General features: G+C 41.2%; 1 protein-coding gene across 7 annotated transcripts in view; it reads right to left on the bottom strand.

The window, feature by feature from the left end:
• KCNIP4 (potassium voltage-gated channel interacting protein 4) overlaps window positions 1–20,830 on the bottom strand; it is a 410,379-nt gene that overhangs the window by 2,236 nt on the left and 387,313 nt on the right. For all 7 annotated transcript variants that reach the window (XM_053672505.1, XM_053672509.1, XM_037140738.2 and 4 more), the window contains 4 exons: window positions 15,885–15,955; window positions 4,161–4,268; window positions 2,225–2,329; window positions 1,537–1,599 (listed from right to left, as the gene is read on the bottom strand). In XM_053672505.1, coding sequence (XP_053528480.1) covers window positions 1,537–1,599; window positions 2,225–2,329; window positions 4,161–4,268; window positions 15,885–15,955 — 347 coding nt within the window. The remainder of the gene's footprint in view (window positions 1–1,536; window positions 1,600–2,224; window positions 2,330–4,160; window positions 4,269–15,884; window positions 15,956–20,830) is intronic.

Below are 20,830 nucleotides of genomic sequence, written 5' to 3'. Positions count from 1 at the left end.
TTGTGTGCAAGTTAGAGACAGCTTAATGAGGAATGGAGCTTGGGGCTTTGGGACATGTTTTTAGTAATCGCACCTTTCCCTGGATATGTCAGGGCTAAATCTGTGTTGCCTTTAGGAGCCTTTAAAAGTGAGTGGTCTCTCAGTGCCAGAGAAACAATTGTTTGGGGAAGAATTGTTTGGTGGCTGAATTTGGTGTAGCATATTCCTTAGAAACATAAGGGACAGACTTTGGGCATTATGGGGGCACGTGGAGGCTGTATGTGAATGGCATTTGGTGAGCTTTCTATAGTAATGGTAAACGATGGCTGCATTAATGATGACTTCCACTCCTAGGAGCCAAGTCACAACGGCAGCGTCAAGCATGTTGGCGCCATCAACTTAAAGCTCTCCAAGACCACCTGCTTGAAATATGAGTGTGGAAATAATCAGGCACCAGGAGAGGAAAAGTGTATCAATTTATAAGTGGAAAAGCTAAAGCACCAGCAAACTTCATCCATGTTTTTAAAGTTGTTCATTGTGGTTGCAGTCGTGCTTGAAGTCCAATAATTCCAGGGAAGCTAACACTGGCTTCCCACAGCCAGATTTCTCCTCTGAGAGAATTTACCGCTCTTTGTTTTATGCACCTGAGGACTGTGACTGCTTCAGCCATTTCTTATTCACATGCATTAAAGCAATGATGTTGCTCTTAGAAATCGACCCTGAGCTTGGGCCATGATGAATACTTAGCTGTACCAGAATTCTAATGCTATGGAGATATAATAGACAATATATACATTGTAGGCTAAGTCCAGGCAAAGGGCAATTTAAATCTGATGCAGGTTTGTTTGTTTTTTTTTTTTGGTAAAGATTTTATTTATTTTTAGACAGAGGGGAAGGGAGGGAGAAAAGGAGGAAGAGAAACATCAATGTGTGGTTGCCTCTTGTGCACCTCCTACTGGGGACCTGGCCTGCAACCCAGGCATGTGTCCTGACTGGGAATTAAACCAGCAACCCTTTGGTTCGAAGTTCGGCCCTCAATCTACCAGGCCCTCAGTCTACCTCAACCACACCAACCAAGGCTAAATCGCACATGTCTTATTCTCAATGACAAATATGCTCTAAAGCAGGGGTGTCAAACTATTTTCACTGGGGGCCACATCAGCCTCGCAGTTGCCTTCAAAGGGCTGAATGTAATTTTAGGACTGAATAAATGTAACTGCTACTTAACAGTTAACTGAGAGCTTGATGTAGCCGCCAGGTGCCTGGAATCAAGGTGCTGGGCTGGATAAAACAAGGTGGAGACACGGATTCACCTGTGCTCTAAAGGGTTTAAGGAACGAAAACTCAAGTCTATGTGCAATGTTGCATCTGCAGGGCTTACCTATGTAGCTGTAGGTGCTCTGCTGGGGCTGATTAGTTAACCTAGAATTTGGTGGTTGTTTCAGAGCAGTGGGCCTATTTCGGCTGTGTAACAGTGGGAAGGTGGAGGCTGGCTTCCAATACCCAGTCTAGCTGTTATGAAAGCAAAAGGAAAGTTCCTTTCCTACCATTACTTACCTTTTGGCAACTTTCGATGAACTCGTCTATAGTAACAACTCCATCTTTATTTTTGTCCATTTTCTGTTCAGAAAGAAAAGAAGGAAATTATTCATTACCCACGATATCCTCACACCTGATGCAAATGAGCTGCATCTGACTTTGGGGCCGCTTGTCTAATGGGAGGAACTGCTTCAGAACAGGAAATAACAAGGTCTCCGTGATGGGAATCATCTGGCTGACTCCTTTCAGGCTCTTCCCTTGTCACCAGTGTGTGGGGTAGATCTGGAGCCATTGACTTGGCCTTAACTATGCCAGAGGGTAATGCACTGAAACTTTCAGAACCTTGACCTTCTCATCTGTTAAATGGGGCTAATGAGGATGTATAACCTCATAGGGTTCTTGTGAGAACTGAATGCAACCCACCCCCAGCAAAAAAACAACAAAAAAGTGAACCATGGCAATTACTTAGTGTTCTGTCTAGATACAGCATGAATGTTCAATAAGTGTAGTTATCACTATTATAATACATTCAAAATCAAAATTATTAAATTGGTAGGATGGTGTTATTTTCTATTGTTTTATCCCTTTCGGGAAAGTCTTTTCTTTACATTTTTTTTTTTGAATTATCATGACACTTTGAAGTCAAAACCAATTTCCTCGTAGTTTCTCTCCCTGTTTCTCTCCGACTTCTTTCTTCCAACCCTACCTGGAAAAATGTCTCCACGTGCTGTCTGGGTGCATCTTCTTTGAGGACAGGGTATGTGCACTTGCCCATCATGTCGTAGATCGCCTTCATTATGTCAAGCATTTCCTGGAAAGCCAAACACATGCCCATGAGGCTGCGGGTAATACCGCCCTGAGAAGGTTTGACAGATGATTTCTACTCGATTTCAATTTTTTCAGTGCTCTTTGGTTCCTCATGAAATGCCTTTTGGTTGTGAGGAAAAGCCAACTGCTTTGTGCATTAGAAGCGGCGGAGTTGGAATGTTAGAAATAGTTCTGATCTTGGTTTGAAAGTGAAGTAAACTCCCACATATCAAACTTGGTCAGAAATATTCTGGGTTAATGTTTGGGTTTCCATAGTTTTCACACAGACTATCTTTGTTTTATTGAATTAAATCTTACATGGTTATTATCAATTTTTGTTGAGAATAAAGTATAACTCCACATAATGAGAACTATACTAAAATTACGTTTCAAAGCTCACTAGGATTTTCGCTATTTTTTTTCTTAATCTACAGCTTTAACGGAAGAAATCGCACATGTAGACCCGTCAAATGTCTCTGGAGTTCACCTTAAAATTTCATTATTATTTTATTAAAACAAAATCTAGTTTTTGATTTACTTTCAATCTTGGTGACAGTGATATCTAATTATTTAGACATTCAGATTTATTGCTTCACATTTGTTTCCTTCTTATTGAATTTTCCACATAAAAGAATCTGGATTGAGTTAATAATAAAGATATAATATACATTTATTTGGGGGAGTATTTAGTTCTACTATAAACAACAAACTAGTCTGTAGTTTATGAATCTTAGGTGAAACTCTCAAAGATGTTTTGAGTTTAGATAAATAGTAAGAAGTTTGCTTGCCATGGTGGCAGATGTGTGAGGTGTGAGTGGTGAGACCAGCATTTGTTTGTAGTCAACAAAGGAAGAGCTAGAAAAGAGTTGAAGGACAAAGAGACACCTAATATCCCTGAGACATCGAGTTCTAAATGCTTATATTATTGTATACCGCATATACAAGAAGCACTAACTATTCAGAATATGCTGCATATACACAACATTCTCATTCAGGAGGTGTTATTCAGCCTCCCATTGGTGAGGAACATTCTGGAGCCCGTGTGTCCTCTGCTCAAGAAGCACGAATAAAACTCCTGGCTGCTGACAAGGTGAATTGTGCCACTATAGCTGTGATCGTGCACTTGTCCCTTTGTCTCCAGCAGAGCAAGTTCATGTCACTGGCCCAAGAGACCGTTTCTTTGAAAGGCAGAGAGATAGGGCATAAGAACCCTCCCAGGATTGGGGTAATGTGATTCTTCAACTCCACTTTCACCTCATCCTAAATTAGTTACCTCGCCCCATCTCTTTTTTATTGCTTCTCATGTGTTTCACATTACTTTAGTGAGCCATTGGATATAAATATCTTATTTGGTCTGTGGGTCTTCCTACATTCATGGCCTGCCTAGAAGTGTTTTGGGGGTCCCACCATGCTGTCAGGTCATTTTCTACACAATACAAGTCACCACACAATCTATAAGGCTTTACAAGTGCATGATTCCACCTGGATCATGTTATATGGGGATGGAGAAGGTCATAGGCCAAATATTCTAACATGGTTTGGATGCATTTTCTTTCTATCTAATTCTGACTACAATCTACAGTTTATTCATGGTGTTTATTAAAATACCATTAGGAAACAGGGTATAGTCCTTACATGTTTTGTATCTACTGTGCAGGTTCATCATAAACTATTCCTATCCATTCCCCACTTTTATTCAAATATTTCTCTACCACTAAATATAATATTTTAGATTTTCTGAAAAAGTAATTTTAAACTAATAATTGCAAATTAACATTTTGAAGTAAAAAAATAAAAATGTCCTGAAGGACAGCTGTTGGGGAAGTATTTCTTACTTCTTTAGTGATATAGCCATCTTTATTTATGTCGTATAAGTTAAATGCCCAGTTGAGTTTTTCTTGTACGGTCCCCCGGAGCAAAATAGAAAGACCCTTGATGAAATCCTAAAAAGAAATAAAAAATACAAATTGATATGACATTTCTAAAAAAGTAAAATGCAAACCCGGGTAAAACCCTCCTTCAATGATGGCAGCGATGGCTACAGCCTTCTGGATCTTGAACCATTTGTTTAGCAACATTATCCGTGTATTCTTGGTGCTTTGATTCTGAGAATCTTTTGTGAACATCAGCCACACCTCAGGAAACATTCTGATCTTCTCATTGGGAACTGTGACTTAAATCAATGTTGCAGTTGGAAACCATGGCAGAACAGACACCACAAATAGCAAGATGCGTGCTGTAAGCGGCATTGGCTTTCTGGTACAAGGATGAGCAGTTCTTCCAGAAAAGAATCTAATAAAACAGCATCTTTCGAACTACAAACACAAACATGACACCCTTCCCTGTTAGAAGGCATGAGGACTGTCCTTAACCTCTGGGCCAGTTGTAACCTAACTTAGAAACCACCTTCTAAGTCTCACTGGAGCAGCTGCAAAGAGCATGAAGCTGGAGGCCAGACTCCCTGAACTGGATGGATTTCCAGCCATGTCAGTTGAGAGCTTTGTGTTCTCAGACAACATCCTTTGGCCTCGATTTTCCTATATGTAAAATGGAGATGATAGCATTTGCTTCTTAAAGTTGGGGTTTGAGGTGAGTTTTCAGATAGACCCTGGCAGATTTGACAAGGGCTTGTGATGAGTCTTCCTATGCAAGACTGTAGAACACCTTTTTCTTGTTCAGGTTACTTTTGTCCCTGAGAGTATTGGTTTCCTATCGCTGCTGCAGCCAATTACCACAAACTTAGTGGTATAAAATGATGGGCATTCATTATCTTACAGTTCTGGGGCTCAGAAATCTCCCATGGCTTCTCTGGGCTGGCATGCAGGTGGAGGAAGACCTCCCTCCCTCCAGGGCATCTGAAGAGAGAGTGTGACCTGCACTGCCACCAGCTTCTAGAGGCCACCTACATTGCTCAGCTTGCGAACCCTTCCTTCGTAAGGAAGCACATACTCCACCCTCTGCTGGTTGTCATAGCGTACACCAATGTTCTTACTCCAATCTTCCTGCCTCCCTCTTATAAGGACCCTTGCAATTACAATGACATCCGGCCGATCCAGCTAATCCAGATGAACTCCCCACCTCAAGAACCTTAGTCACATCTGCAAACCTTCTTTTACCTTGTAAGGCATCATGGCCACAAGTTCTAGGAAGTAGGATGTGGGCTCCTTGGTGGGCCACTATTCAGCATAACAAGCTCTGGCATGTTCTAGGTCTTTTTGTTTTTTTCCAAAGTGCGTGTTCCTATTTCTTAATCATATGTATTTCTAGTATTTTAGTCTTTCTGTTGCTGTTCTAAATGAGGCATTTTCCTCTATTATATATTGTAATTTTTATTTCTATAGAATATACGAAAGCTATTGATTTCTGTGTAATGACTTTGTAGGCTGCCAACTAACAGAGTGTTCCTATTATGTATGATTGTTTTTTCAATTGATGCACCTGGGTTTTTCATTTTATGATCATTTGAGCTTCAAATGGAGTTAATTTTACCTCTTCTATCTATTTTTATATTTTTAATAATTTTAAATGTATTGAATAATATGCACAATAATAGCAGACTTCCTCATTTTGTTGCTGAATGTAATGAGACTATTTCTAGTGTTTTTACTTTCAGCATGATGCTGACTTTTATTGTGTTAAGGAAGTGTTCAATTCCCACTTTATTAAACAAATTTATCAAGAATGACCATTGACTTCTTTTGCAAAAATGAAAAAACTGATCTTCAAATTCATATGGGATTGCAAGGGGCCCCAGATAGCCAAAACAATATTGAAAAAGAAAAACATAGTTGGAGCACTGAAACTTGCCAATGTCGAACCTTACTACAGACAGAGAGTGTGGTGTGGCACTGGCTTGGGATACACATGTAAACCAATGCAATGCACTTGGAAATCCAGGGATAAACTCACATGTCAGGGGCCATTGATCTCCAGCAAGGATGCTAAGAGCAGCAATGGGGAAGGATTGTCTTTTCAACTCCTGGTGCTTCCCTGATGGTTAAAATGATAAGGGGTGGGGGTGGATACTGAACTTTTGCTTCCATTTTCTCATGACCAGGCAAAAGAAAGCAAAGGGCATAGACATGTGCTTTATAGTAACCAGTCTTATTCAGCACCAGCCTTATTGATCTACAAAAGTTTACCGAGAGCCTTAGTGCTGGTTACCATGCTGGAACTGCAGTCCTCCTGCCCCCCCACCTGCCCCCCACCTGCCCAAGAGTACTCTGGCTTAGAATCGCACATTCGGGGCACTTGCTACAATCAGTCTTATTTACAGATGAGAAAACATTAAGTGACTTGCCAAAGGTTAACTTAGCTAGGCTGTGGCAGATTCAGTAAAGTTATACACATGTTTTATATATGTCTTATTTTATGCTTGCTTACAGAGTTTCACAATCTTTTTAAAGGTTATTAATTTTCTGTGCTGTGACCTCCCATCCACAATGATTGGGATACTATTAAATATTTGAAAGATACAATTTGGGTACTACCAGAAGTTGCCTTTGTTGGAACTAATAAAAGGTATCAACATGTCTAAAAAACAATAAGAACTATATTTTCCAAGATCTGAAACTTGATTTTATCATTAGAAGACATAGTGTACTTACCTTGACTGATACAATACTGTCTATTTAGGTAATTTAGTGTCTTGGTAAGTGATTACAGTCATATTAATTGAAATTAAAAGAGAGTCATTTGTTTTGATTTCACTGGAGGCCATTAAAAATTAATGAGTTTTTAACAGCATCATAAATACAAAGTATAATAAATATATACATAGAATGCTTGATTTATGTAAAAAATATAGAAAATTATACTAAAGATCCTATCACCTGTTTGCACTAAATATTTCCATTTTTGTATGCATAGCCTGGCATAGAGTTATAGCAATGGTCATATGTATACATACCATTCTGTATATTTCACTTAGAATTATAAGCATTTCCCCACATCATTAAAACTTTATTGTGATACCATTCAATAACCATATATTAAATTGAGCCATATGAAATTGCTAAATTCTTACCATATTTGTTAAGAATAGTAATTTCATATGGTTTAATCGAATAAAATACCCTCACAATGGCTTCTGAACATTTAACATTTTAGATCCAAAACCACACTGAGAACTACATTTTAAATAGCAGCCTATATGGATGCATACACACATAAAATTATACACCAGAAATGAAAGTTATGACTCTATTTCCATTTCCCTTCCATTAATTTTTTTAGGGTCCTTGTCATTAATCTCTAACTTTATTTCACCATCACACTAATGGTTGCAATCTGGAGTTTGAAACACTGCTGTGTCACACAAATGTATTGTAATTTGTTTAACTGTACTTTCTACTGCTGGATATGTTAATGAATTTTCATTTTTCTTCATTATAAATGATGTTGTGGTAAACGTTTTTCTCTATTTCTCATTGTTTTGACTTTTTTCCTTAGGAAAGACATGGAAGACCTGGGTTAAAGAGCCCAGGGACCCTGCAATTTAGCTGCAATAGTGACTGTGGTTTATTGGTGCATGGGGGGGCCCTGTGTGGGGCAATCTCCGTGTAATGTTTTCTGTCAGCCTCGGGCACCCGTCGGGAACAGGTACTGTTGTCCCTGTGTCAGGGGTGAAGGCTCAGAGGAGATTATGTGATCGAGCCCTGGGATATACAGTGCACAGCAGAACCAGAGACTGACCCCAGGCCTCTGACTCAAAGCCTATGCTCTGATTTTGGTAGATGGGGTGGATTCCTGATTGGTAATTGTAAGAGTGGGACAGTAATGAAACCATAGAAGTTTATCTCAGACATCATCTAGCAAACATGATGGCTCGGGCTCCCCCTTGTTAACAGGGAGTCTACTGTGATCATTAAGAATGAGGGCTGTAAATCTATGGCCCAGGGCTCAAGTCTGGCCCACCACCTGTTTTAAGAAATCGAGTTTTACTGGAACAAAGCTATGCCCGTTTATTTAGAATTTGTCTGTTGCCGCTTTTGTGCTACAACAGCAACACTGAGTAGAGATGATAGAGACTGTATCTTGCAAAGTTAAAAATGTTTACTATTTGTCCCCTTACAGGAAAGTTTGCTGAGCCTTGGTTGAAACTACAGGCTTTAGGGTCTTGAGCAGAGCTAAGGTTTAACCCTGGTCCTGCCATTTTTTAACTGAATGACTTGGGACAAGTCACTTTGTTGCTGGTGGAAATTAGGTTCTTCCACGGAATCACCAGGAAGCAATCCAAAGGCACCTGCACGGGAGATTACAGGGAGGCGAGATGGTTTATTCCTGTGGAAGAAAAAGTCGCCACTGGGTCCCCTCTGTCCATCCTGCGGTGGACAATCAGGGCCAGAAATGGCATCCTTTCCAGAGACACTGTGCCATATTAAAGTGCAGTCCAGTCCAGTCCAGCATCCGGGCAGTGCAGCTTGCATTTCCAACTGCAGTCCGTCACTGTGCTTGGTGTTCAGGCTTCCTCCCGGGTGCTGTGGGCCCTGCAGGTGGTAGGGCCATATGGCTATGGAGTGAGTCTCGTGAGCAAGTGCAGGTCACAAGCCAGAGCAAGCAAGCGAGCAAGACAGCTTCTTTGTTCCCCTCAGACTGTATTAACTTGGGATGGACCAGGTACTTTTTTCAAAATTTCCAGGCTTTCACGGGCTTTAGATGAGTTTGCACCTCCCAGTTATGACAACCGGCCTCTATGGTCCATCACCACCCCTACGATCCCTGCCAGTTTAGCACTGGTGGGTGGAGAGAAAGGGAGGGTGTCAGTCCCCTGGTTGGAACAACCGCTTGGCCCCTGGAGTGTGAACGGCTGCAGCTTCCTGGTGAAACAGGCAGACTCCTGCTCCCAGGTTATCAAACTCCTTGTCTAATTCCCTTCTGCTCCCCTGCTTGATATCTAGCTAAATACAGAGTTAATCACTTAATCTCCCTAAATTTGAGATCCCTTATCAATAACCTGTGGCTAGTAATACAGGCCCTTCACTTTTTACCTGCATTTCGCCACCTTCCTCCAAGACGATTTTCTCGTACACTAAAGCCACTTACTGTAAAGACAGAGGGAGGTGGTCAGTTTTGCTGCCAAAATTTATTTGGTGGCAAAACCTGAAGTGAACTAACATTAAAGTATTTCTAATTATTTTTTCTATCATCTATCTAGCTATATCTATCTATATCTATCTATCTGCAACAGGGTGCAGACAAGAGGGGAGCCCCAAATAGGGATTTGGAATGGGGTCCAGAACTCAAGGTGTCCAGGAAATATTAGAAAGATATATAGGATGTCCTCAACTCCCCCCACAGGTGTGAGTTGGGGGCAGAGACACATGGAGCAGGGCCATTGAGAGCTGTTTTGCATAGCAACGGCTTTGCAGCTAACCTCTGGTATGGTCATTTAACATATCTATAGCCTTTAAATGGTTTCGTAGACATGTTAAATAGCTGTGGCCACCGCTTTGAGCCAGGGGGATGGGAGTGACTTCCACCCGTGACTGGACTGAGAGGCAGCTCCTCCTGGTTACTGCACCTGTGTGAGAGCTTGGAGATGATTGGCTCCATGCCATGGGACCACATCTGCCCGGACTTACTATGGCAGCCCAGTAAAGCTGGAAGGATACAGGAATGCTGGCAGGTGTAGCCAGTTGTAGGAGGAGTTGGAAATGGGGATTTAAACCCAGAAGTGGCAGCCATTGAGAGGAGAACTACACAGTTTTGGCAGAGTGGGGACCCTTGCAGCTTTGCCAAAGAGAGAACTACTAGGCTTTGGCCACAGTGAGGAGCCCCTGAGCCATGTGAGGGACAACCACACAGCTTTGCTGGGAGAGAACTATGTGGTTATGCCAGAGTGGGGATCCCCGCAGCTTTGATGTGGGGACCACTGTGGCTTTGATGAGAGTGAGGACCCCATGGCCTTTGGTCACATGGCTTACACAGCAGGAGAGACTTTGCTTGGAAGAAAAAGGAGAAAGGACTTTTACCAATGGGCCATGAGAAGGTGCCACATGACTTTGGATTAATTGGAGATCCTGATAGTGATAAGCTGATGGTGCCAGGAGCCTGAACCACAGGCTTTTACTTTTCCTGAGATACGGTACCCAGATTAGGGCAGAGGGAAAAGGATAGGCTATGTGTGTTTGTGGGTATCTTAAAAGACTTTAATATTTTGATGAAGACATTAAGTCATTGCTCTTAAGGCTGTATAACTTAAATAATTCTTCTCCTTTTCACAAATCTCTGGCATTGAGAGATGTCTTTCCTCTGGCGGCAGACAATGTGAACCCGGTGGGGCTCCTTTCAATGATAGTATATCGTACACCCCTTGGCCCCTGTTCTGTAACATATCTATCATCTTCATCATCTATTTCTATTGCCTTAATCAGAGGACATTAACAGCTATATCAATACTTGCAAATATTACTGGCTTAGCACAAATAAGTTTATGTGTCACCCGTTGAGGTCCAAAACAGATGTTGAAAAGGGACAATCCTGAATGAGCCCCGGATAAAGTTAGGCTGACCAGGAACTAAAGTTAGGTTGACCAGGAGCAGGGAAAGTTTTACTTCCTAAAAGGGCTAACTGCCAATTTCCCTAATAAGCCAATGGCAATCAGCTGTTTAGAGCTAGCCAATAGCTAACAGCCGCATCTGCTTCTGTTCAAAGCTTGCTTGCATACCCCTATATAAGGACATAGCTGTAAGCGCCAGGACGCAGTTCTCATCTGCAGCTCTCCTGAGCATAGTGTCCTCGGACACTCAGAGAGCTCACCCCTGCGCAGGTAAAACTTGGCCAATAAAGTAACATCTTGAAAATTCTGAAAGTCTCCGAACCTCTGTTTCTCGTGACGGCGGATGCAACATCACCCACAAACAGTGACACATGAGTGAGGAGGGGCTCCCTTCCACACAGTGGTTCAGAGATCCAGGCTCCCTCCACTGTGGTGTGAGACTAACTAAAATATGTGACCTCACAGGCTCCACAGATGGAAAGATAGAGGGAGGGGATCTGGTCACCCCCACCCGCATCAGCTGGGTAAAAACTCAGTCATGGCTCCGTCTGACTGCAGGACAGGTGGGGATTATGGCCTGGTCATGTGACCACGGAGTGCAGCACCAGGACACTAGTGATCAGGAGCAGTCTCTACCACAGTTATCATCTGTCGTGTCTTTCCTGCACAGACATGACACATTTCACTGTAGCAAGCTGCAGACCCTGCTGCAGATGTTAGAGTACATGTACGGCTTTCCCTTTCTGAATCTGCAGGACTCTGAATGGCAAAACCCACTGGCTCTGTGGACTTCAGACCTGGCTGCAGATCTGTACCCACCACACGGGCAAGGTGGCACAGGGGCGGGGAGCTCCACTCTGTGGCCAGACGGCCTGAGTTTGAATTGTGGTTCTCCTGCTTCCTGTGTGGCCTCAGCCAGCTTACTTAAATCCTCTGTGATTCATTTGCTAACTAGGAGATAATAGTACTTAGGAAGATTAAATTAGTATATGTAATTCCCTCAGCAAAAGGCCGGCCTCAGAGTGAGTGCAAAAGAAGGGTCAGTTAGTGTTACTGTGTGTACCTGTTGTTATTGTTCATGCTAATTGTAAACACACAGTGCAGTGACTGATACACATTCAAAGCTTATTATATAATCAGATGCAGGGCTGTCTTTCAGGGCATTGCAGCCCGAGCAACCCCTCAGCATTCTCTTGAATATGCCCAATGATATGAGATGGCTGTTTAATAAGATGACCAATGTCACTATTCACTGGCTTCGATAGCATAATCTCCAATGTAATCACTGCTATGGTTAATGTCTAATAAATATTGAACATGCATTTTCTGCCAGGTGCAGAGCCAAGCCTTTGACTGACAGGATTCCTTGTTCATTCTCACATTATTGTGTGCAGTAGCTTTGCTTGCTGATGGTTTACAGAGCTGAATGCTGAGGCCCAGAGGGTCTCAGCCCTCAGCCCAGGGTCTCGCAGCCACTTGGGAGCAAAGTGGGGTTCAGAGTCAGTCATTTCTGGACCCAGGCCCCCTCCTGTTTCATTCACTCTGTCCTTCAGGCGTCAAGCAAATTAAGCAGAAAAGTCCATCTCCTTTTATTGCGAGGTAGAGTGTTCTCTGCTGCACCTCTCAAGATGCTGTTGCTACTCAAAATGTGTTCGTTGCTAATCACTTTGATCTCTAGAGACCTTCCAGGGAGCGAATCAACATAGAAAAATAACTACAATAGCCTAGTGTTAAATCTGATTTTAATATAACATTTATTAATTTAGTCATTTGTTTGCCTTTAAAAGACATTTACCCGCATGCTCATAGTATATAGCCATTACAACTAATTTCCCAAATTACAATCAACATTCATCATAATTACCAGAATTTTACGTAAATGTGAAAATAACAACGTTATGCAGACCTTGTATCATTAACACTAGACTAAATTTACATGTGAAATTAAATGCAACGTGCTATAGGTAATTGATGGTACGTTTCTGTCAGATAAGTAATTTCCAGTAATGAAATCACTGGTAGTTTTCACCTCACTCATTCTCTGCAAATGAGCTACAAATGATTTCATGAACTTAACTGGAAACTTTGGTTTCTATAGCGTAGCTACCCCAAGGCTCCAATAGAATTAATCTTGTAGGTAAAATGAAGCAAATGCTAATACAACATTATCATGGGGTGATGGTCAGCTGCCACCAGTGGACACCTGGAACCTGGGACACTCTCACATGTCCCTTGGTCCCCCCACTAACTGCTGCTACCACATCTGCGATCCAGCCCACTGCCCTGGCCTTGACCTCTGCAGTCTTCTCAGTCCACACCTCCTGCTCAGCCACTGCCAGCTTCTTCTCTTCTTGTTGACATTTCTTAGTTAAGTTATGTGAGAGGACACGTTGAAGCTCCTGGCCCAGATTCTTCATTTTAGTAGCATTCTGTCTTCCGGAGCACCTTGCACGCAAGAGGAGGCACTTTGCCACCCTCGTGACCCTGCCCTTGTGGCTGCTGATGGACATCTCAGATGGCTGTGCCTTTTCTCATCCTGACTTTAAAAAGCCCTTCTTCCAGGCAGCTGGCCATGAATACATGAACTTCACCCCCTCAACATGACAGGTTGTCTCATAATAGAATTCCACCAATTTTAATATTTCTTGATCTGCCCCCTTTTTCATCTTCAGTGACCCTAATTATAGTTCAGGCTATCATCAGCTCCTGCCTGGACTCTTGGAATAAATAGCAGCTATAGTAGTCCCCACCCTTATCCACAGTTTTGTTTTCCTTGGTTTCAGTTACCAATGGTCAATCACAACCTAGAAATATGAAATGAAAAATTCAAGAATAAACCATTTATTTTTTAAATATTTCATGTCATTCTGAGTAGGGTGAGAAAATCTTGTGAGGTCCTGCTCCATCTGCCTGGGACACAAATAATCCTTTTGTCCAGTGCCTGCACCCTGTAGACACTCCCCACTCCTTGGTCGCCTAGTCACAGTCTTTGTTATCAGATTGACTGTTACAGTATTGCATTGCTTGTGTTCAAGTAACCCTTATTATTATTTGTAATGGCCCTAAGCCATTCATATAGCTTCTACTAAGGCATCATACTTCCTGATTTTAAAATATATTACAAAGTTATAGTAATCAAAACCATATGGTACTGGCATAAAGGTAAACATGTAACCAATGGAACAGACTAGGGACCTCAGAAATATATATAGTCAACTGATTTTTGATACAGGTGCCAAGAATACACAATGGGGAAAGAGAAAGGATAGTTTGTTCAACAAATGGGGTTAGGAAAAATGAAAGAAGAACGAATGAAGGACAGCGTGGATGAATCCATGCTAAATGAAATAAGGCATCATGGAAAAACAAATACTGCACAATTCCACTTATGTGAAGTATCTAAAACAGTCAGGGATCATTTCTATAGTCAAAGAGTGGAATGGTGATTGCCAGCTGTCCAAAAGAATGAAATTGGACCCTTACCTTACACTGTACACAATTATTTCTTAAAACAGATTAAGACCTGAAATCATAAAACTTCTCCTGACTAAATATGGGAGGAAGTAAATATGGGAGGAAACATCGTGACATTGGAATTGGCAGTGATTTCATGGATGTGACACCAAAAGCACAGGCAACAAACAAATAAATAAAAAACTTGAGCCCTGGCTGGTGTGGCTCAGTGGACTGAGCACCGGCTTGCGAACCAGAGGGTCATCTGTTAGTTTCCCAGTCAGGGCACATGCCTGGGTTGCAGGCCAGGTCCCCAGTAGGGAGCATGAGAAAAGCAACCACACACTGATGTTGCTCTTTCTCCCTTCCTTTCCCTCTGCCTAAAAATAAATAAATAAAATCTTTAAAAATATAAAATAAAAAATAAAAAAGTTGAATTACATCATACGAAAAAGTGTCTGTTCAGTAAAGAAGAAAACAGTGAAAAGGCAACTTATAGAATGGGAGAAAAGATTTATACACCCTGTATCTGATCATGGGTTATCTCCAAAATATATAAGGAACTCCTATAACTCAATAGTAAACAAAAAGTCTGGTAACCCAATTTAAAAAATGGGCTGAGGACTTGAACAGGTACTTATTTCTCTGAATAAGGTAGGTAAGTGGCCAATAGGTATATTAAGTAAGTGTTCAGTGTCACTAGTCATCAGTGAAATGCAAATCAAAACCACCATCCTATGTTACCTGTCGGGGTGCCTATTATCAAAACACTGAAAGATGGCAAGTGTTGATGAAGACATGGAGGATTTGGAAAATTGCACACAGTTGGTAGGGATGCAAAATGGTACAGCCACTTTGGAAAATAGTGTGGAAGTTCTTCAACAAATTAAAAACAGAACAATCATATGATCCAGCAATCCCATTTCTTAAAATTTATCCAAAAGAATTGGAGTAGGGATCTGAAATTTCCCTCTCATCTTCACTGCAGCTCTATCCACATTAGCCAAGATGGAGAAACAGTGAAATGCCCATGGATAGATAAATGGATAAAGAAAAGGTGGTGTATACATACAATGCAACGCCATTCATCTTTTAAAAGAAAAAGGAAATTCTGCAACATGCAACAGCGTGGATGAACCTTGAGAACATGCTAAATGAAATAAGGCATAGAAACACAAATACTACATGATTCCACTTAATGGAAATACTAAAATAGTCAGGGATCATTTCTATAGTTCATTACTAAAATAGTCGAATTTATATAACCAAAGAGTGGAATGGTGATTTCCAGAGGTTAGGGGACAGAGAAGTGGAGAGTTACTAGTCAATGGGCATAAACAGTTTCAGTCAAGCAAGGTCAGTAAGCTCTAGAGATCTGCTCTATAACATTGTGCCTGCAGTTAATAACAATGCATTGTTTACTAAAATATTTGTTAGGAGGGTAGATCTCATGTTGAGTGTTCTTACCATAATAATAATGAAAAAGAATAAAAATCTCAAAAAGCAAAGCAAAAGTTAAAGACCAAGCCCAAATTTTCTAACTAAAAAGACATCCCTTTCAGTGTCTAAAATCAAGTCACATTAAAGAAAAACCTCAATGACTTACCTCAAAACTCACTGCTCCATTGTGGTCTGTGTCAAATGCATTGAACAGAAAATGTGCATATGTTGTAGAGTCTAAAATGTTGAAAAGGGAATAATTTAGTCAGCATTTCAATATCCGACATAAGAATTCTATAGCATGTCCAAGGCCAAGTCCAAGCCAGGAGAATTTACTCTGCCTCCTTTAACTGTGCTTTTCCCCCACCGTGGCCCACCATCCTTTCTGTAGAGGGCTGGAACTCGAACGTCACAGCAGTGAGCTACCTACACAGAAGCCACAGATGGCAGACACCTCCGTAACTCTCTGGCTGGAAACGCTGTGGACACATGGGAGTCCTGGGTGATGTTTTGGACTCCCCTCGAGGACAAGTAATAGGACTGTTGATGGGTGGGGGGATTAAGTGAGACCCATCTGGGAACTGCTCAGTGTTTTTTAGCAGGAACTACCTCTACAAGCAAAATAACAAAAATACTCCTAATGAGGTACAAATGCTATTATTAATAAGATACAGAAAATTGGTAAGTTGTCATTTATCAATTTTACAATTTAGATAAGCTACCGGGAGTCAGTGAGCTTGAGAAAAGTCACACAGTCAATAAGGCAAAGAGTGGAACAGAACTTGGGGTTTTTCTGACTAAAAACCCAGGCTTGCCCACAGCCCATCAAGTGGAGCCAGCAGTGACTTGGAGGGTGTCTGTTCCTTGTTGGAAGGGGATTGTGTGATCTTAAAGGTTCCCAGTTGCTCTGCCTGGGACCTGGGTGGGATTCAAGGCTTTGAATAACAGCACACAGTTTGGGAAGGCTCTGTGTCCCGGTGTCTAATGACGCAGCCTGGTGACACTCTCCTTCTCTGACATCCAACACTTCCTCTGACTAGGTATTTCCCCCTTTAATTCTTCCTTCCACCCTCTTCTCTGCTTTCTCATTTTAGAGGTATCATGTTTCCTTATTGTTTTCTTTTCTTAGTGCGGTTTTCATTTTTAAGTGCCTCTACACTTGACCCTTCATGAAATCTACTTGGTTATTTTAAATGTTTCATCTCATGGGTTTCGGCCTTTTACTTTAACCTTTTTTTTATATTAAAAAGTATAACCTTTTAGCTCATTGGCTGTAGCCTTTTATCTTCTGTTGAAAATCCATTTCTACTTTACAACTTTTAATCTTTATTTTTATTGGGATTTTTTAACAAAACATCTATTCACCTTTAACATCATGAATTGCTTTTTAGTTTGTTGAAAAATCTCCTATTCACCTTTTACTTTGTGAATTGCTTTTTAAAGGTGGTCAAAACCCAAAGTCATAGTAGCAATAGAGAACTGTTCTTCCCGAACCAGGGAGGTCAGAGGTCAGACCAAAATCTTCCCCAGCTCTCAAGTGCCAATGCCTCCTTAGGGATTATTTTTCCTGAATGCTTTAAGCCAGTGGTTAATGATATTGAAGGCCATATATTTTACGAGGTAGATCATACACTGAGTTTCTCAAAATAATGGTGGCATTTCTTTCAACTCTTACCTTTACATATGATTCAAAGGATTGCTGAAACATATGCACTAGTAACAGTGTTTTCAATGAACTAAACAGGTATACAGTTGGGTCCAAATAATACGTAAAACCATTATATCCAGAGTGGGTGTCCGTTGAGTACTGACAGGCTGCTGGAAGAAGTCCTTGAATATGCAAACAACTTAGTGCAATGGTGGGAAGTTCCACTGCAGAGTTACGAAGAGTGGACAGGCAATTTTTATTTGCAAAGTTGTTTTGCACTTGACAGTACTCTTACACAGAGTTCTGGAAATATTTAGTGCCCTATAGAGAGATGAGCTGACAAGTGGTATGTTTAACTTATTTCAGGGAGAAAAAAAGAGATTTTGCATAGTTTATAATGAGCTTCATTAAGCAGATCTTTTGTTACTCTATTTATATAATCGGGGTGAATGAATGCCTTTACCTCAGTAAGCAGAATTCACCATGAATGATGCCTCAGAACAAACAATGTGGAGAATTTTTTAAGTGTACAAATGTGAGCAGATACAATTACCATTCTTCTTAAATGCATCTGCTCTCGCTTTAAAGATTGACGTCGGGGGCACACTCTCTAGGTTCTCTCTTTTGTGGTTCACAGGACTTCTGGTTCTTCTCAATGTACCTTGGCAGTTCTCCTGGAAGTTAAGTCTGTTTTCCAGCCCCGGTACTCTATGCAGAGAGCAATTGTTAATAATGTAGTGGAGTCAGACTGCCTGAACTTGAATCTCAGCTCTACCAGATATTACCTGCATAACCTTGGACCAGTTGTTTCTCTCCCTGTGACTCAGTTTCCTGTAAAATGATAACAATATGTACTTCATAGAGTCATCATGAAAAGATTAAATGAAGTACTATATGCAAAGAGCTAGGACAGTCCTAGGCACATATTAAATGTTCAGTAAATATTAGGTATTTTTTCATAGACAAGGCACTTTTCTTTCAACTACCTTAAAGACATGTGATCATTTATTTTTATGGATGTCATATATTTTCACCTGAAAAGGTTCTCATTCTTGGTAAACTCTGTCATATGTTTCAGGGATGGGTGTTCTACTGTGGTACAACTTGGAACTCAATAGACTGTGCCATGCAAGGCACTGAGGTTTTGGGTGGCATTTGGACTTCTCCTGGTGGGCATTTGGAGACCCTGAGAGCTTTTTAAAAAGGGGGAGAGGTACTAATCCTTGTGACTGGGCAAGAGAGAGGAGCTGAGGCACTGGAAGCATCTGGTTTGGGCACAGAGATGGACTTATGAAGCAAAGGAAACTGTCTACAAAACTGCCTGTGGTCTGGTTCCACCTGACTGTGCTTTTCTCAGATGCTCAGTGAGTATCTGCTAACAGGATGAAAAACAGGATGGAGTCTGGATTTCAGCACAGTTCAGGCCTTAGAAGACATAACAGTACTCTTTCTTCTCCCTTATTTTTCACATTTCCTTACATGTAACAAATATAGTTACTGAGTTTGATCTGCCCAGATTGCCTCCATTTTTTATCATTTTACTTGTGAAGTTGAAATTTTACAGTTAGGTCTCAGAATGGACCGGTACTTAGGCTTGGAAGGGGTGTCATTAACAAAGGTGAGAAAGAAGTGCAGGTACTTCTCATGGCTCAGCTCTGATAACCTAGTTAGTTAATGGCAGAGTCAACAATACAATCAAGATATCTCAGAACCAGCTCTTAAAATAAAGATTATTAGAGTAGAAATAAAACCAAGGATACTTTGTTCTACGTTTTATAGGGGCTGTAAAAATGTTTTTCCACCTTTCAAAGAGAAACGACCTGAGCCCCAGAGAAATAAACCACTTGGATAACATGCCTGCGAGGCGGCATTGTCTAGCCACAAATTCAGGACTCTTGACTTAGTCCAGTGTCCTTAACTCAATTATTTCCAGACCCCAGTGACAATATCAATTAACACCTTCATTGAAAATCTATCCATGCACATTCAGTTCAGAATATTAGATGATGATGTGTCAGATCTGAGGATTGAACTCAGTCTGGTTGATTTCTTTCTTCCCCCCACAGATCCCCATTCCATACCTGAACTGAAGCACAATGCATGGAATTAGTGCATCTGAATATATAGTTCATGGTGCATAGCACTGTTGCTATGGCAAGCCAGGTTCAGATTCATACACACAAATAGCTGTTTCTGTTTGATAAATCACCCAGAAAATTCTTACAAATACTGTCCTAGATATTCAGTGATGGAGCTATTTTAAAAATAAAAAAAAGTTTATGTCCATTGAACCCATCTAAGTGCCTCGAGTAGCTTGAACACAGTGGCTGCTCAATGTTTGTTGACTTAGAATCTTTTGACTGTAGCTCATTCTTTTGTTCCTTCAGTAGCTGTTTATCGGGTGCTTTGTATAGTCAAAGTAAGTGCAAAATTCTTACAACCAAAGCAGAAGTAGCCCAGGAAATGGCAATTTTTATGAGCTTTGCAAATGCTTCGTGAGCTAAGAGCACCCATACTCAAGCTTCCACTGTACGTGAGGTTGAGAAAGTACTGCTGCCATGACCCAGGTAAGGGCAGCAATAAACCACATCGTCCCAGCTTGTGTTACAGTGGGCAGACTTAGTCCCTGCCTCACGAGAAGCTTCTGTTCCACCAGGCTGAGCCGACATCCAGAACACCTAACAAGCGTGCTTGGTAAGCCATCTCACTAGGCAAGAGAGAAAACTGAGAGCCTTACACAAAATAAACTGCAGGAGGTTCTGCAGATGAGACAAAGTATCTTCCTGGAGGAAATGGGGAGACATTGTGATTTATGGAGCCATCCCTGTTACTGCTCATAAGAAGATAAACGTGTGGCTTTCGGATCAGCAACTTAAACCAATGGATTCACGGGAGTGTGAGGGTGGCCACAACGTGAATTTGCCTAACACTGAGATGACGTTCTTCCTGAGGTCTTTTTCTCTTTTCTATGAGTACTGCGGGTAATATTTGGGAGAGCAGGTTTTGAGGCATCATTCATGGTGAATTCTGCTTGCTAAGGTGCAATTTGCATGCATTATATCAATTTTTTTTAATGACAGGTAATATGCAGGAAATATTTGGTAGATCTGAAATTCAAGTTCAGGCAGTCTGACTCCACTACATTATTAACAATTGCTCTCTGCACAGTGTACCAGGGCTGGAAAACAGGTTTAACTTCCAGGAGAACTGCCAAGGTACATTGAGAAGAACCAGAAGTCCTCTGAACCACAATAGAGAACCTAGAGGGTGTGCCCCCCATGTCAATCTTTAAAGCGAGAGCAGATGCATTTAGGAAGAATGGTAATTGTATCTGCTCACATTTGTACATTAAAAAAATTCTCAATATTGTTTGTTCTGAGGCATCATTCATGGTGAATTCTGCTTTCAAGGTACAATTTGCATGCATGATATCAATTTTTTAATGGCAAGTCATTGTTCTCTAA

Source organism: Artibeus jamaicensis, unplaced genomic scaffold (assembly GCF_021234435.1).
Source record: "Artibeus jamaicensis isolate MK-2021 breed Jamaican fruit bat unplaced genomic scaffold, CSHL_Jam_final contig_76, whole genome shotgun sequence".
Lineage (NCBI taxonomy): Eukaryota > Metazoa > Chordata > Mammalia > Chiroptera > Phyllostomidae > Artibeus > Artibeus jamaicensis.
Note: the sequence above shows the minus strand (reverse complement) of the source record. Positions and strands in the feature narration are given on the sequence as shown.